General features: G+C 39.9%; 1 protein-coding gene across 1 annotated transcript in view; it reads left to right on the top strand.

Moving 5' to 3' along the window:
• Positions 1–17792, top strand: part of LOC129633903 (uncharacterized) — a 71314-nt gene that overhangs the window by 6321 nt on the left and 47201 nt on the right. Inside the window, exon 4 of the mRNA XM_055555880.1 lies at positions 6973–7123. Coding sequence (XP_055411855.1) covers positions 6973–7123 — 151 coding nt within the window. The remainder of the gene's footprint in view (positions 1–6972; positions 7124–17792) is intronic.

Raw genomic sequence — 17792 nt, 5'->3', positions numbered from 1 at the left:
TGTTGCAGTTGACGTTTTGATAGTGGGTTGTGTTTGTAATTTATTTCTGGAATATTCTCCCTAGGACCTTTCCTGAGGGTAACTGTCATTAACAGCCCCTGAGGTCTTGTGAATTGGAGGTTCCAATAAGCACAGGTCTGGCTTTCCTGGTGGCTCAGGTGGTAAAGAATCCACCTGCAATGCAGGAGACCCAGGTTCAATCCCTGGGTTGGGAAGGTCCCCTGGAGAAGGGAATGGCAACCTACTCCACCATTCGTGCCTGGAGAATCCCACGTTCAGAGTAGACTGGTGGGTAAGCGCAGGTGGTCAAGTTGTAGTTACAGAAAATGTCCACACGGTGGCAGCAGTTTTTCATTCCCAACTCTGGTTCTTCGGGCAACCAGAACCTAAGGAAGACTTGGCTTACTAGGCTGTGAACTAGAGTGGAATGTGCCTGAGCAAACTCCCAAGGGCCTGTGTCTCACTACTTGTTCCCCCTAAAGCTTCACTCCTTTCCTCAGAGTCATCCCAACGGGGGCCATAGCACCCTGCTGAGGTGCTAGGAGGCTGCACTCTCAAGAAGGAGGCTTAAGCTGTGAACCCCAGCACCAGGAGAACTGAAAGCTAGGTGGCATTTCCAAGGTCCTTGAGACCGGACGGTTGTCACATCGTTTGGGTGCGCTAAGGACTATGGTCCCTGTCAGAGCAAACAAGAAGTTACAAGTTTAAGAGGGGGCTCAACTAAGGGCACCCTGTCTGGCGGTTTCCACCCCACCCCAGTCCAGCCTTTGGACCGAAGCCTGTGGTATGCTGGAGTGTAGTTGGTGTGCAGTGTTGTGCCTCTTGTCAGTATCCAGCTACCTGAATGAGTTATGATATGTATGTAAAGCATATGTATTCTTTTTCAGATTCATCTGCCGTAAAAGTTATTGCAGAAGGTGGAGTAAGTTCTCTCTGCTGAATATCGTGTCCTTGTGGAGTATCTATTACATATACAGATTTCTGTGGATATGGTAGAGAGATGGATTTCTGTGGAAGGAAAAAAGGGGAAGGAGACAATGCTTGTGGATTATCTATTACAGATATACATTTCTGTGTATATGTTAGTCCTGACTTCCTAATTCATCTTTGGCCCTTTGGGTTTTTTAAGTTGTAATTGAATTCCTTTGTATCTCTTTTTTTCTTTTGCCTAGAAGGGATATCACTTGCTATATAGTCTTCCTCTGTCTGTCTGACTTCACTTAGTGTTTGATTCTCCAAGATATATCCCTGTGGCTACCAGTGGCATAATTTCATGATTTCAGTAATAGTTTTTTGTGGTTGAATAATAGTTCATTTTCATCATTCTTTTTAAGCTTTAATCTGAAGGTGGATATTTTGCTGGATATTTTAACTAGTGCTGAAGTGAACGTTGGGGTGCATATGACTTCTTGAAAGATGGTTTTCCTGGGATATAGCTATATGTATGGGAATGTCAGATGGTAGGCTTAGCTTGCATTTATTGTTTGTAGACTTTTGAGGATGGCCAGTCTGGTGAGATTTGGTTCCTTGTTGTCATTTTGGTTGGCATTCCTCCTGTTATAATTAGGGATGCTCAGCATCTTGTCCTATAGCAGTAAGTTTTTTCTTTTTTCTTTGTTCCCCTTTATGGTTGTGAAGAAAATTTACCTCTTGTAGTTGATTTTTTGAAAGTTAGTTGGATTTGTAATTTTTCTGCAGTACTTGCCCCAGGACCTTTCATGAAGGCATGTGGTGTGGAAGCCGCTCAGTTGTGTCTGATGCTTTGTGACCACATGGACTATAGCCTGCCAGGCTCCTCTGTCCATAGAATTCCTCAGGCAAGAATACTTGAGTGGGTTGCCATTCCCTTCTTCAGGTATCTTCCCTACTCAGGGATTGAACCCGGGTCTCCTGCATTGCAGGCAGATTCTTTACCATCTGAGCCATCAGGGAAGCCTTCCTGAAGGCAGCTTTCATTAACAGCCCCCGAGGTCTGTTGCATTGGAGGGAACAGTAAGCTCAGGTGGCCAAGTTGCAGTTACAGAAAATGTCCACAAGGCGGCAGCACTTTCCCACACCCAACTCAGGCAACCAGAGCTTAAGTTTGGGCTTGCTAGGCTGTGAATTAGAGTGGAATGTGCCTGAACATGGAACAACAGACTGGTTCCAAATAGGAAAAGGAGTATGTCAAGGCTGTATATTGTCACCCTGCTTATTTAACTTATACGCAGAATACATCATGAGAAACGCTGGGCTGGAAGAAGCACAAGCTGGAATCAAGATAGCCGGGAGAAATATCAATAATCTCAGATATGCAGATAACACCACCCTTATGGCAGAAAGTGAAGAAGAACTAAAGAGCCTCTTGATGAAAGTGAAAGAGGAGAGTGAAAAAGTTGGCTTAAAGCTGAGTATTCAGAAAACTAAGATCATGGCATCTGGTCCCATCACTTCATGGCAACTAGGTGGGGATACAGTGGCTGACTTTATTTTGGGGGGCTCCAAAATCACTGCAGATGGTGATTGCATCCGTGAAATTAAAAAAACTTACTCCTTGGAAGGAAAGTTATGGCCAACCTAGACAACATATTGAAAAGCAGAGACATTACTTTGTCAACAAAGGTCCATCTAGTTGAGGCTATGGTTTTTCCAGTAGTCATGTATGGATGTGAGAGTTGGACTATAAAGAAAGCTGAGCACCAAAGAATTGATGCTTTTGAACTATGGTGTTGGAGAAGACTCTTGAGAGTCCCTCAGACTGCAAGGAGGTCCAACCAGTCCATCCTAAAGGAGATCAGTCCTGGGTGTTCATTGGAAGGACTGATGTTGAAGCTGAAACTACAATACTTTGGTCACCTGATGCAAAGAGCTGACTCATCTGAAAAGACCCTGATGCTGGGAAAGATTGAAGGCAGGAGGAGAAGGGGACGACAGAGGATGAGTGGTTGGATGGCATCACCAACTCAATGGACATGAGTTTGGGTGAACTCCAGGAGTTGGTGATGGACAGGGAGGCCTGGCATGCCGCAGTTCATGGGGTCACAAAGAGTCAGAGATGACTGAGCGACTGAACTGAACTGTGCCCGAACAAGGGCTTAGTCTCAATACTTCTTCCCCCTCAAGCTTCACTCCTTTCCTGCAGACTAATCCCAGCCTGGACCACAGCACCCTGATGAGGTGCCTAGGAGACAGCACTCTCAGGAAAGAGACTAAGCTGGGGACCCCAGCACCAGGAGATGTGAAAGCTAGGTGACTTTTCCAAGGTCATTGAGGCCAAAGTGTCAGGACACCATCAACTGTGTGCCCTAGGGACTGTGGTCCCTGCCACATCAAACCTGAAAGTACAGATTTCAGAGGGGCCTTAACGAAGAGCAACCAGCCTGGTCGATTCAACATCACCACAGTCCAGCCATGAAGACAACCTGCTGAGGCTCCAGGATTGGGATGGAAGCCCAAGTTGGGTGAATGTTTCATATATGAAAATAGAACTTTCTGTATATTCTATATGAACACATGAGTGCAAATTTAATGAATGAAAATACAATTTTCTATATTTCATATATGAAAATATATGTGTATACTTAATGTAAAAAATATAATTTTCTATTTCTTATATGAAAGTATGATACATGCATGAATTTTCATGTATCAAAAGATGAGTGCACATTTCATGGATAAAATAGAATTTTTGATATTTCATATATGAAGAGATGGGTGCATATATTACAAATGAAAATATACTCTTCTATATTTCTTATATGAAAACATGGGTGCATAGTTCATGGATGAAAATGAAATTTTCCATGTTTCATATATAAAAACATGCATGAGTATTTCAAAGATGAAAATAGAATTTTCTATACTTCATATATAAATCATGGGTGCATATTTCAAGGATGAAAATAGAACTTGATGTCATGTATGAAAATATGGTGCATATTTCATGGATGAAGATTGAATTTTTAGTATTTTATATATGTAAACATGGGTGAATAGTTCATGGATGAATATAGAATTTTCTTATTACATATATGAAAACATGGGTGCATATTTCATATATGAAAACAACATTTTTGATAGTTCATATATGAAGCTATGGGTGCATATTTCATACGAAAATAGAATTTTTTATATTTCATATATGACACTGTGGGTGCATGTTTCATATATGAACATAGAATTTCCCATATTTCTCATGTGAAAATATGGGTGCATGTCATACATAGAAATAGAATTCTTTGGATTTCATAGATGAAAATATAAATGCATATTTCATATATGAAAATATTTTCTGTATTTCACAGATGAAAATATAAGTGCATATTTCATATATGAATAGAGAATTTTCTATATTTCACAGATATAAATATAAGTGCATATTTCATATGTGAAAGAGAATTTTTCTATATTTCATAAATGAAAAGATAGGTACAAATTTCATGCATGAAAGTAGAATTTTCTAAATTTCGTATAGGATAGTATAAGCCCAAGTGTGGTCATGTCAGACCCTAGGCTTAGTGTCTTGATAGCTTTTATTCAGGCATGCCGACATTGTCCTTTGTTGTGGTTGTTGCCAGTGTACATTCCCATCAACAGTGTGGGAGGTTTCCCTTTACTCCAAACTCACTCCTGCATTTATTGTTTGTAGACGTGAGTATGGCCATTCTGACTGGTGGGATTTGATTTTTCTTTGTCATTTTCATTGGCATTCCTCCTGTAATGATTAGGGATGCTGAGCATCCTGTCCTAGGTGGAGGTATGGGGTTTGTTGGGGTTTTTTTACCCTTTATGGGTGTGAGGAAAATAGACCTGAGGCAGCTGGCTTCCTGAAAGTCGTTTGTGTTTGGAATTTATCTTGAAGTACCCAACACAGGACATTTCCTGAGGGCAGCCATCAAGAACAGTCCCCCAGCCCTTGTGAATTAGAGGTGCCAGTAAGCCCTGGTGGTCAGTTGTAGTTACAGGAAATGTCCACAAGGCGGCAGCACTTTTCGATGCCCACCTCTGGTTCTTGGGGCAAGCAGAGGCTTCGGGAAAGTCGGCTTCTCCGCCTGTGAAACAGAGTGGAATGTGCCTGAGCAACCACTGAAGGGTTTGTGTCTCACTGCTTTTTCCTCTTAAAGCATCACACACATATCCATCTTGATAGCATCACTTTTTCCACCTTAGCCCTCTTGATAGCTTTTTTGTGAACATTCAGAGACTGTCCACATACTGGTTGTAGTCAGTGTATATTTCCACCTACAGCTTAGGGGATTCTTTTCCTTCCATGCTGTCTCCCATAGTTCTAGTTTGTCAAATTTTGACAATGGCCTTTGTGAGTGGTGGGATCTGATTTGTCATTGTCGTTTTGATATAGGGATGCTGAGCATCTTGTCCTGGGGTGGAAGTTTGATTTTGTTTTGTTTGTGTTTTTTCTTTAAAGGGTGTGAGGACAATTTAGGAGTTGGCTTCCTGACAGTTGGCTGTCTTGGGAATATATTTTTCCAACATCTGCTCCATGGCATTTCCTGAGGGCAGCTATCATTAAGAGAACCACAACCCTTGTGAATTGAGGTGCCTGTGTGCGCCCTCAATTACAAGTTACAGAAAATGTCCACAAGGCGGCAGCACTTTCGCCTGCCCAGCATTGGTTCCTGGGGCAACCAGATCCTTAGGGCCCGTTGGCTTCCTGGGCTGTGAAATAGAGTGGAGTGTGCCTGAGCAAGAAGGAAAGGGCTTGAAACTCACTACTTTTTCCCCCTAAAGCCTCACACAAGCTAATGTCCAGACTAATGCCTTCCAGGTCCAGAGCACAGTGCTGAGGGCACTTAGGTGCCTAGAAGGCTGCCCTCTCAGGAAACAGGCTTGAGCTGGGAACCCAGTGCCAGGAGAGGTCAGGCCTAGCTGAATCTTGTCTTCAAATTCCCGGAGGGCTTCATGCCATGTGGGACTCTGGTCCCAGCCAGAACATAACAGATAGTAGCCCTTTAAAAATGGTTCAACAAAGGGCACCGTGCCAGGCTATATCCACCCCTCCCCAGTCCAGAGTGGGACCCAAGCTTGCTCAGCCTCCAGGGATGGGATAGCATCCCAAGTCAGGGAGGTCATTTATAACAGAGGAGGCCCTGCTTTCCTTTCCTTTAACATCTTGCCAATACTACATTGCAGCATAGCCGAGTTATAATACTGTGGTTGCTGTCAGCATACAGCTGCTTAATTCAGGTATTTCGTATCTATGGGGTATCTCTATTGTGTGTTTGGACTTTGTACAATAGCAAGTTGAGTGGAGTGCTTAGCATCAGGTCCTTGTGAATACCCCCTATTTCCTGCAGCAAAAACATGAGTTCGGGTTCTCCTGCGTGAAATACGGAATTCTCCGTATTGCCTTTCCCCTGCATCTTCATCAGCAGTTACTGTTTGTCGAGTTTCTGACCATAGCCATTCTGCCTTCTGTGAGGTGATAGCTTCCTGGGGTTTCAATCTGCTTTTCTAATATTTAGCGATGTTGACCTCTTTTCATGTGATTTGTTTTCAAGGAAGAGTTCAACTCACCTCTCCAGATTGGCTTCTTCGAACTCAGCCCTGTTTTAAATTTTTTCTAATGACCACCCCTAGGACATTTATGGAGATCAGCTGTTTTTTACCTCCGGACCCTCTGACTTTGAGAGTACTTAATGCTCAGTACAGCTTTTCAAGTTGTATGGAAAATGGCCTGGAGATGGCAGCTTTATTCAGCCCCACACATTTTATTTCCATGTAATTTCCATGTTATTTTATTTTAGAAAAGAGATGATTTCCGAATGTATATGTTTCAAGTGTACAGGAACTTGATTCATTGACGTTTGAACATTTATCTATTCTCTTTCAAGTTCTTGCTCCCATCTAGGTGATTACAGTGTGTTGAGTAAACGTCCATCTACTATTCAGTAGGTCAGTTTCAATCATCTGTTTGATGTATATATGTTTGTCTACGTTAACTCAAATCTCTTAATCTATTTTGCCTGTGTCTAGGGATGGGGACTCGTGCAGAGGGCAAAGGGACTCCAGGAACATCGTGGGGTCACATTGCCTGCCACATCCTCCCAGGATCCTGAGCCCCACAACAATCCAGCCGTGGGCCCCCAAAGCCTGCCCAGTCTCCAGAGATGTGAAACCAGCCAAGGTAACCATGGGATGAGGTGAATAGAGTCAACATATCTTCTATATTTTTTGTGTTTATCAAGTTATTTGAACTTGATATATGGGTTAATTACAGCATGGTGGGTGTTTTTTTTTTTTAATTCATAGCAACTTGATTCACTCATATATAGATGTATATTTGTTGTATTTTGAGTTCTTTTCCTGTATAGGTTATTACAGAGAGTGGAGTATCATTCCTTTTGTGAGTCCTTGTGATTGATTTTGGAGAAGGAAGTGGCAACCCACTCCAATATTCTTGTCTGGAGAATCCCATGGATGGAAGAGTCTGGTGATTGATTTTCTAAATAGTAGTGTGCATATGTTAGTTCAAGTAGCTCTTTTCTATTGGCCAAATATGTTTCTTCTCTGCTAACAATAAGTTCTTTTTTCTAAGTCTGTGAACTGTGTATCTTTGCTCAAGGAGCTCACATGTTTCCAGTTAGATTCCACCTAGAAGTGATATCATATTAAATTTGTTGCTTACTGTCTCTCTTCAGTTGCTATGATCATCTCTACCTTCTTCCCTGTGCCTGAAGATCCCATTGTTTCATTGCTTTTTATGGCTGAGTCATATAGCATTGTGTGTGTATCCCATTTTCTTTGTTCATTTCTGTGTCCTTACACACTTAGGTTGCAGCAGTGTCTTTGTATGGAAACCAGTCTGGCAAGGATGGCATGGGTATCCTTGTCTTTGAAAATGTCGCTTCTCCCTGACTGTATGCCCAGGCATGTGACTGCTGTTTCTGAACACAATTCTATTTTTAGTTTTAAGGAACCTCCATATTGTTTTTTGCTAGTGGATGAACCATGAACATTTTTAATAATCTCCAGATTAATTTCTAGACAGGATCTTTATTTTTACAACTTCCCCATTTCAATTTTACTGATGTTTCTTCTTGATTGTTTTCTGTGTTTGTAGCTATCCATTCATTATTTCTTTTCAAATTGAAGTACAGTTGATTAATATTACTATGTTTACTGAACATGGAAATTCAGTATTTTAATGGAATACACTCCACTTAAGGATATTACAAAATCATGGCTTTATTTTCATCTGCTGCATACTATATCCTATTTGTTTACTTACATTATTCATAGTGTTTTTATCTCTTAACCTCTACTCCAGTCTGGCAGTTCCCACAAGCAAATCCTCACAGGTATCCGTTCATTTCTGTATTTGTGATTCTCTTTCTGTTTCGTTGTTGCTGTTGTTCAGTCGTTCAGCCATGTCTGACCCTTTGTGACCCCATGGACTGCAGCATGCCAGACTTCCCTGTCCTTCACCATCTCCTGGAGTTTGCCATCCAACCATCTCATCCTCTGTCCTTCCCTTCTCCTCCTGCCTTCAATCTTTCTCAGCATCAGGGTCTTTTCCAATGAGTTGTCTCTTTGCATCAGGTGACCAACGTATTGGAGCTTCGGTAACAGTCCTTCCAATGAGTATTCGGGGTTGATCTCCTTTAGGATGGACTGGTTGGATCTCCTTGCAGTCCAAGGGACTCTCAAGAGTCTTCTCCAGCATCACAGGTAGAAGGCATCAATTCTTCAGTGCTCAGCCTTTTTTATTGTCTAGCTCTCATATCCATACATGACCACTGGAAAAACCATAGCTTTGATTATACAGACCTTTGTAGGTAAAGTAATGTCAGATTTTTAGTACACTGTCTAGTACACTGTCTAATACACTGTCATTGTTTTTCTTCCAAGGAGCAAGAGACCTTTAATTTCATGGTTGTAGTCACCATCCACAGTGATTTTGGTGCCCAAGGAAATAAAATCTGTCACTGTTTCCATTGTTTCCCCATCTGTTTGCCATGAAGTGATGGAACCAGATACCATGATCTTCTTTTTTTACATGTTGATTTTTTTCACTCTCCTCTTTCACCTTCATCAAGAGGCTCTTTAATTCCTCTTTGCTTTCTGCCATAAGGGTGGTGTCATCTTCATATCTGAGGTTATTGATATTTCTCCTGGCATTTTGCATGATGTACTCTGCATAAAAGTTAAATAAGCAGGGTGACAATATACAGCCTTGATGTACTCCTTTCCCAATTTTGAACCAGTCCATTGTTGCATGTCCAATTCTAACTGTTGCTTCTCGACCTGCATACAGGTTTCTCAGGAGGCAGGTCAGGTGCTTTGATATTCCCATCTCTTTCAAAGAATTTTCCACAGTTTGTTGTGATCCACACAATCAAAGGCTTTAATTCTTTGAAAGTTTTTAATTCTTGAAAGTTTTTAACTTTATGAAAGTTTTTAATTTTATGATTTAAAAATATATACCTGTATTTTATATATGACATATACCTCTTTTTATATATGAGATATGTACCTATATTATCATATAAGGGATATATACTGATATTTTCACAATACATATATACTTATATTGCCATATATGAAATATATACCTCTAGTTCCATATATGAAATATATATTGAGTACTACTGAGCTAAATAGCAAATGAAAATTGGAAAGTTTTATAAATAGAAGATTCCATCAAAAAACTGATTTTGAGATTTTTAAAAGTCACATTAAGTAGTTTTACTCTTTTAATTTATGCTTTACAAAGAACTTATCAGTGAAGTCAAGGCAATTAATCTAAATACAGGATAATTTTCTTATTTTTACTTAAGATGCTTCTGCTGTCAATGTTCTCTGACAAAACATTTTATTTTCATTATTTCTGATGCCTACATATTGATTTAAGTTTACAGTGCCCTATAAATAGAAGTCATTTAGCAATCGTCTAGTTTCAAATTAAGACTTTTGTATGTATAAAGATGTAAGCCTGTGTACTTAATTATAAGGATTATCTTAAGTCTCTAAAAGCATTACTCAAAAGGTACAATGATTTTCATTATGGTCCATGGACTGGTATTTGCAAATCTACTAAATCAGAAGCTCTGGAACTGCCGTCTGATATTTTAGTTGATAAGCCCTCCAGGTGATTCTGAAGCACTGAAGTTTTAGAACTATAGCCCTGAAAGTCCCAGCAAAACTCACATTTTACCAAGCCCAAGTTGTATGAATTAGTATCATTATAAGTTACAGTAAAATTTTCATTCTTTTGGTTAAAGAACAATAGCAAATAAGTGCATTTTGCAAATATATATGTATATTTTCATATATGAAATACATACCTACATTTTCATATATGAAATATATGCTGAACACTACTCAGTCATAAAAAAGATTAAAATAATGGCATTTTCAGCAATATAATCCTAGAGATTATCGTAAGTGATATAAGTCAGAAAGACAAAGAGAAATACCATATGATATCATTTATACATGAAATCTAAAGTATAACACCAATGAACTTATCTATGAAATGGAAACAGACTCACAGATATAGAGAATTAGTGTTTACCAGTGGGGATAGGCAGTGGGAGGGGAAAGAGAGGTGTAGAGGATTAACAGAAACTACTTTGTATAAAATCAATATTCTATAAGGATATATTATACAGCACAAGGAAATATAGTCTTTATTTATAATACCTTTAAATGGAGCATAATCCATAAAAATAGTGAATCACTATGTTGTATACTCCAAACTAATATAGTATTGTAAATAAACTGTACTTCAACTTAAAAAATTGTTGATGGCTATCTACACAAACAATAAAGTAATCAAAAAGAGTAAAAAATAAGCAAAATAAAAATGTGAAATTTTAAAAAAAAGATTCCATCAAGAAACTAATTTTGATGAGAATTTTAAAAATCACATTAAGTAGCTTTACTCTTGTAATTTTTGCCTTCCAAGAACTCATTAGTCAAGTCAAGCCAACTAATCTAACTAACATTAAACCTTACCAAGCTAAGGGCACTAAGCACATTTTGTCACCAAGTTTTTCCAAGATGCCTCTAGTTGGCAAAGGTTTTTTTAACTTTAACCTTTCTTATCACTAACTGTAGCTATTTCAGAACAGTATTGTTCTGGTAACAATATCATGTGGTCTAATAGGTCCTAAGATCACATTACCAAGGGTTTTCTTTTTAAATGAACAATTTAAAAAAAAAGTCATGCTGTACTTCATCTTGTCAATGTTAAATTTCTCATTGGAGAGGAAGTCACTTGTGAAGCTGTTAGCCCCAAAGCCTTCTATTCTCAACCCAAGGTGCTCTGTCTTGCATTATTAGGAATCTGAGAACTGCAAAGTGAAGAGATTATCGTGTTGAAGCAGCTGGGAAGTGACCAGTTTGAAGCAGTCTCTCTGGGCAGGTGGGAGGGGCAGTATGATGTTCTGTTAAGATGATCAAGGAGGGCTCCATGCCAGATGATTTCTTCCAGGAGGCCCAGACCACAGGTAAGTTTCTTCTGGGGAATCGTGGTTTAGCCCTCACCATGAGAGGACATTCATGCTAACAGGTCTGTGTGTAACATCTGTAGGGCCTGAATCAAGAATCCACATATCATAGAATATATAATGGAATATTACTCAGTCATAAAAATGAAATAACGTCATTTCAGCAACATGATTGGATGTAGAGATTAACACATTAAGTGAAAACACATAAACACAAATATCATAGGATATCACTTATGTGTGAACTCTAAACTATAATGCACATGAATTTCTTGATGAAACAGAAACAGTCTCAGAGAAAACAGGACATTTCAAAAGGGGAAAGAGATGGGAGATTAATTAGGAATTTGGTATTAACAGATAGATAGATACTACTATATATAAAATAGATAAGCCCCTCCTGTATAGCACAGGGAGCTGTATTCAATATTTGGAATCACCTAATAACCTGAAAGTATGTATGTGGGTATGTTTTTATATATATGTATTATATATGTTTATATATAATAAACATAATGTATATTATATACTATATACATGTAATATATCTAACCGAATCCCTTTGGTATACTCCTGGAACTAATGCAGCAACATGAAACAACTATTCTTCAATTAAAAATGTACCCATTTTTAATAGAAAAAAGAAGAGTCTACATATCATTGATACAAATATTTGAAGTTTAAATCAATTTAAAACACCATTACAAAACGTACATCTTTAAAACTGCTTAAAGATGCATAACTGAGCTCATCGCCTTGAGTAACATGGTAACTCATGTCCCTATAGTTAGACTAAGAAGAAAGGAAATAACTAAATATGTGATCCTTATCTGTGATAAAATTGTCAAGTTGACATGTTAAACTTAATTTATTTTACACATCTGAAAAGTAAAGAATTTATCCTATAATGCTCCTCATTGTTAATTATTTGAGAAGTACAAATCAAAACTTCGATGAGGTGCCACCTCACACTGGTAGGATGGCTGTCATTAAAAAAATCTTCAAATAACAAGAGTTGCAGAGGGTGTGGAAAAAAGGGAACCCTCCGACACTGTTGGTGGGAATGAAAATCAGTGCGGTCACTCTAGAGAACAGTATGGCAGTTCCTCAAAAAACTAAAAATAGAGTTAGCACGTGATCCAGAAATCCCACTTCTAGCCATACATCCAGACAAAGCTATAGTTCAAAAAGATTCATGCAGTATTCTAAAGAATGTGTGCATACCAGCTCCAGATCTGACAAGAAACCTTACTCTCACACCTGAGATATGAAATGTTTTCACATATTGTCTACTATATTTAGATTCCTGGTTCATACTCCATGTAACCCCATAGTGTCATAATTAAGTCCAATTTGAATTTTAGCTTTGTTTTTTAGATGTGGTTTCCCTCCAGCAGCATAGGAGCACTCCCTTTTTTTCCAGGTCCTGTTTCCCTGGTATGACATTTCAGACCTCAAAAACTCTTACCTGCTGATATGAATATCAATTTCATTTTAGCTTAGTTTGAACAGAAAAGCAAAATATCAGGGGGCCTATGTTTTCTGCTTTCTTCATGGAGAAAAGTGACATTGTTAGAAGAAAAAGTACCTGCAGCTCATGTACTCTTTGAGTCACTAATTGTTTGCAGGAATTTTCTCGTGTGTGTGTGTGTGTGTGTGTGTGTGTGTGTGTCCCTCGTAGCTCAGTTGGTAAAGAATCTGTCTGCAATGCAAGAGACCAGGTTCGATTCCTGAGTTGGAAAGATCCTCTCAAGAAGGAAATGGCAATCCACTCCAGTATTCTTGCCTGGAAAATCCCACAGACAGAGGAGCTTGTCTGGTTACAGTCCATGGGGTCACAAGAGTCAGACGGGACTTACTGACTAAACCACCACTAAACCACTGTCATACAGCTAATTACAACTTTGTGGGTGGTTTGTTTTTACCTTTTCCTTCTATCACAGCTTGTTTCACTTTTACATAGATGTATAAATGATTTACTGAGGTTTTTTTCTTTATAGGTTATTACAGAGCATGCAGTAAGTTTCCTTGTGTTACACAGTGGGTCCTGGTCACTTACTTTATCAATAGTAGTGTGTATATATTAGTCTGAAGCAACTCATTTCTCCATGCCCCACATCTTTATATCTTGGTGACCGAAAGTTTCCTTTCTTAGTCTGTGAGGCTGTGTCTTAGGCAGTAAGCTCATTTGTACCCATCTTCAGTTTATACCTGGAAGTGATACCATAGGATACTTGTCTGTCCTTGTCTCCCTTACTTCACTTGGGATGATTCTCTCTTCTCTCTTTCCTGAAGCTGTACTTGGCATTATTCATGAATAAGCTGTACTTATTCATGGTTGGAAATATTGCATTGTGTACATGTGCCCCATTCTTTGTTTCCATTCATGTGCTTCTATAATTAGCTTGCTTCCCTGTCTTGGTTGTTGTACCTAGTGGGGCGAAAATCATAGGGTCACTCATCACTATTAAAATTTTCTTTGTCATAACCCAGCTGCCTGGACCCCAGCCTAGTACAGACATGAGACAAAAGCCTGCTCAGGCTCCCTGAATGGGAGAGCAGCCCAAGTCAGGGAGGTCAGAGGGAATAAAATAGCCATTGCTTTTCTTTCCCTTTTCTTTTCTTTAATCTCATGCTGATGTTCTGTTGAAGTTTAGTCAACTTGCAGTTTTGTGTTTCTCAGTGTCCAGCCAACTGATTAGGTTATGAAATATATATACAGCATATGTTTACTCTTTTTTATCTTTTGACATAGTTTATTGAACAAGGTCGAGTAGAGTTCTCGGTGCTGAATATCAGGTCATTGTGGAATATCTATTACAGCTACAGATTTCTATGTATATTGGAGAAAAATATTTCTGTGAATATGTGCACGGAAGGAAGAAAGAAGGAAGGCAGGAGATAATCCTTGGGAATTATCTAAATCAGATGTACATTTGTGTTTGAATCTCAGAGTCCCTTTTTGTGTTGTAAATTACTTCCCTTGTATCTCTTTCTTTTATTTTGCTTAGAAGGGACATCATCTGCTATTTTCTTTGCTGTTGCTGACTTCACTTAGTGTATGATCCTCCAAGGTCCATCCTTGTGGGAAAAATTGATATAAATTTATAATTTCAGTGGTGGCCTTTTATGTCTGAGTAATAGCCCATTGTATATATGTACCACATTTCTTTAAGATTTCACTTGTCAATGAACTTCTTGGGTCTATATCTTGAGTATTGGAAGTAGCACTGCAGTTAACATTGGGAGGCCTGTGTCATTTTGAATGGTGTTTTTCATAATACAGGCCCAGGTGTGGGCATTAAAATCTTAGGTTTAGCTCTCTTGAAATTTTTTATTCTTGCCTGTTGAGGCTGTCCTTTCTAGGGCCTGTTGCCAATGTCCCTTCCCACATAGTGTTTAGGAGGGTTCTGTCATCTCCCGGCTCTCTCTCCCATTAACTGTTTTCAGACAGTATGGCCATTCTGTCAGATGGGATTTGATTTCTTGTTGTTATTTTGATTGGAATTCCCCCTGTAATAATTAGGAATGCTGAGCATCTTGTCCTGTGGCTGTTTCCGGGGTTTTTTTTTTCTTTTCTTTTCTTTTGGCTTAAACGGTGTGAGGAAAATTTACCTGTTGCAATTGGTTTCTTGAAAGTTGAGTATGGAATTTATTTGTGCAGCACTGGCCACAGGACCTTTCCTGAGGGCAACTGTCACTAACGGCGCCCCAAGGCCTTGTGAATTGGAATGGAGGTACCAGTAAGCACCTGTGGTCAAGTTGCAGTTATAGGACATGACCACAAGGCGGCAACACTTCTTCATACCCAACTCTGGTCGAAGTCACCTTAGAAGTAGTTGGCTTCCTGGGCTGTGAATTCGAGTGGAATATACCTGAACAAACAAATGCCCAAGGGCTTAAGTCTTACTACTTCTTTCCCCTAAAGCTTTACCCCTCCCCTCCAGACTCATGGCTACCTGGGGCACCACTCCCTGTTGAGGTGCCTACGAGGCTGCACTCTCAGGAAGGAGCCCTCAGCTGGGTCCCAGCACCAGATCCCTGGATACTTGGTGACTTTACCCTGGTCCTCGAGGCCAAGGGTCAGGCCACCATAGTTGAGGCACACTAGGGATTCTGGTTCCAGCCAGAGAAAACCCCGACAGTACAGGTTTAAGAGGAGTCTCAATGCAGGGCACCCTGCGCGGCTGTGTTGGCCCCACCCTAGTCCAGCCGTGGGACTCAAGCCTATTCAGGTTCCAGCAATCAGAGAGCATCTCAAGTCAGGGAGGTTGGAGGGAATATACTAAGTCTTACTTTCTTTCCTGTAATCTCAAGCTGATGGTATGTTGAAGTATAGTTGATTTGCAGTTTTGTGCTTGTTCTCAGTGTACAATGGACTGATTCAGTTATGCATGTGCTGTGCTTAGTCGCTCAGTCGTGTCCGACTCTTTGCATGGACTGCATACATAGACTGCATACAGCATATTTGTACTTTTAAAAAAATGTTTTGTCATAGAGGTTATTGAACAAGGTGGAGTAAATTTCTCAGTGCTGAGCATCAGATCCTTGTGGAGTATCTATTAGAGATACAGATTTTTTGTACATGTGCAAGAAAAGAAGGAAAGAGATAGTCCTTTTCGATTATCTATTACAGCTACAGATTTCTATCTATATGTTAGAGATAAAGATTTCTTTGTATATGTGCATGGAAGGAAAGAAGAAAGAAAAAGGAGGAGGAAGGCAGGAGATAATCCTTGTGAATTACCTAGTGAAGACTTCTGTGGGTATGTTAGAGGTAGATTTTAGTGCTTATGTGGAAGGAAGGAAGGAAGAAGATAATTCTTGTGGATTATGTATTATAGATACTGATTTCTGTGTATACATTAGTACCAACCTCCTAATTCATACCTGGACCTTTCCTTTTTTTTTCTGAAAGCTTTGTGTTTGAATTTTAGTGTCTCTGTTGTATGGTAAATTACTTCCCATGTCTTTTTTTTTTTTTTTTTTGGAGAAGGGACGTCATCTGCTATGTTTTCCTGTGTTGCTGACTACACTACATATATGATCCTCTAACATCCATCCTTGTCTGGACCAGTGGCATAATTTCATAATTTCATGGTGGTTTTTCATGTCTGAGTAAAAGCCTAATGTATATATGTGCCGTATTTCTTTAAGATTTAACCTTCCAGGGGAACGTTTCTTTGGTCTGTGTCTTGGCTATTAGAAGCGGCACTGCAGTGAATGTTGGGGTGCGTGTGTCATTTGACGGACGGATTTTTGTAATACAGGCTCAAGTGTCGGTCTTAATGTCTTAGACTTCGCTCTCTTGAAATTTTTCTTGGTTGCCTGTGGAGGCTGTCCTTTCTAGCGGCTGTTGCCAATGTCCATTTCCACAGACCATGTAGGAGTTTCCATCATCTCCGGGCTCTCTCCCCCATTTACTGTTTGCATACAGTCAAGGTGGCCATTCTGTCAGATGGTATTTGATTACTTGTGATTTTTATTAGGATTCCTATGGTAATCATTAGGGATGGTGAGTATCTTGTGCTGGGACATTTGGGGTCTTTTATTTTATGTTTTTCCTTAAATGGTGTGAGGAAAATTTTATCTGTTCCAATTGGTTTCTTGACAGTTGGTTGTGTTTGGAATTTATTTCTACAATACTGGCCGCAGGTATTTTCCTGAGGGCATCTGTCATTAAGAGTCACACAGTCTTATGAATTGGAGGTGCTAGGAAGCAAGCGTTTGTCTGAAATGCGGGAGACCTGGGTTCGATCCCTGGGTTGGGAAGATCCCCTGGAGAAGGGAAAGGATACTCACTCCAGTATTCTGGCCTGGAGAATTCCATGAACTTTATAGCCGAAGGAGTCCCAAAGAGTCAGACTGGACTGAGTGACTTTCACTTTCAGGAAGCAAGCATGGGCAACATATAGTTACAGGAATTGTCCACAAGGGAGCAGCACTTCTTCAGGCTCAACTGTGATTCCAAGCAACCAGAGCCTTCAGGAAAGTCGCCTTCCTTTTGGGTGAATTAGAGTGGACTGTGCCTGAGCAAACACCCAAAGACTTAAGTCTCACTATTTCTTCCCCCAAAACTCCATCCCTCCCCTCCAGACTCATCTCACTGCTCCCTGCTGAGGGACCTGGGAGGCTGCCCTCTCAGGAAGGAGGCTTTAGCTGGGGACCCCAGCACCAGGGGCCCTGGATACTTGGTGACTTTACCCTGTATCCTTGAGGCTACAAGATCAGGCACCATTGTTGGGGTGTAATAGGGATTGTGGTTCCAGCCAAGGCAAGCCAGGTAAAACAGTTTTAAGAGACATCTCAATGAAGGGCCCCAGTCTAGCCATGGGACTCAAC

This window comes from Bubalus kerabau, chromosome 19 (genome assembly GCF_029407905.1).
Source record: "Bubalus kerabau isolate K-KA32 ecotype Philippines breed swamp buffalo chromosome 19, PCC_UOA_SB_1v2, whole genome shotgun sequence".
NCBI lineage: Eukaryota > Metazoa > Chordata > Mammalia > Artiodactyla > Bovidae > Bubalus > Bubalus kerabau.
This window is presented reverse-complemented; position numbering and strand designations above follow the sequence as displayed.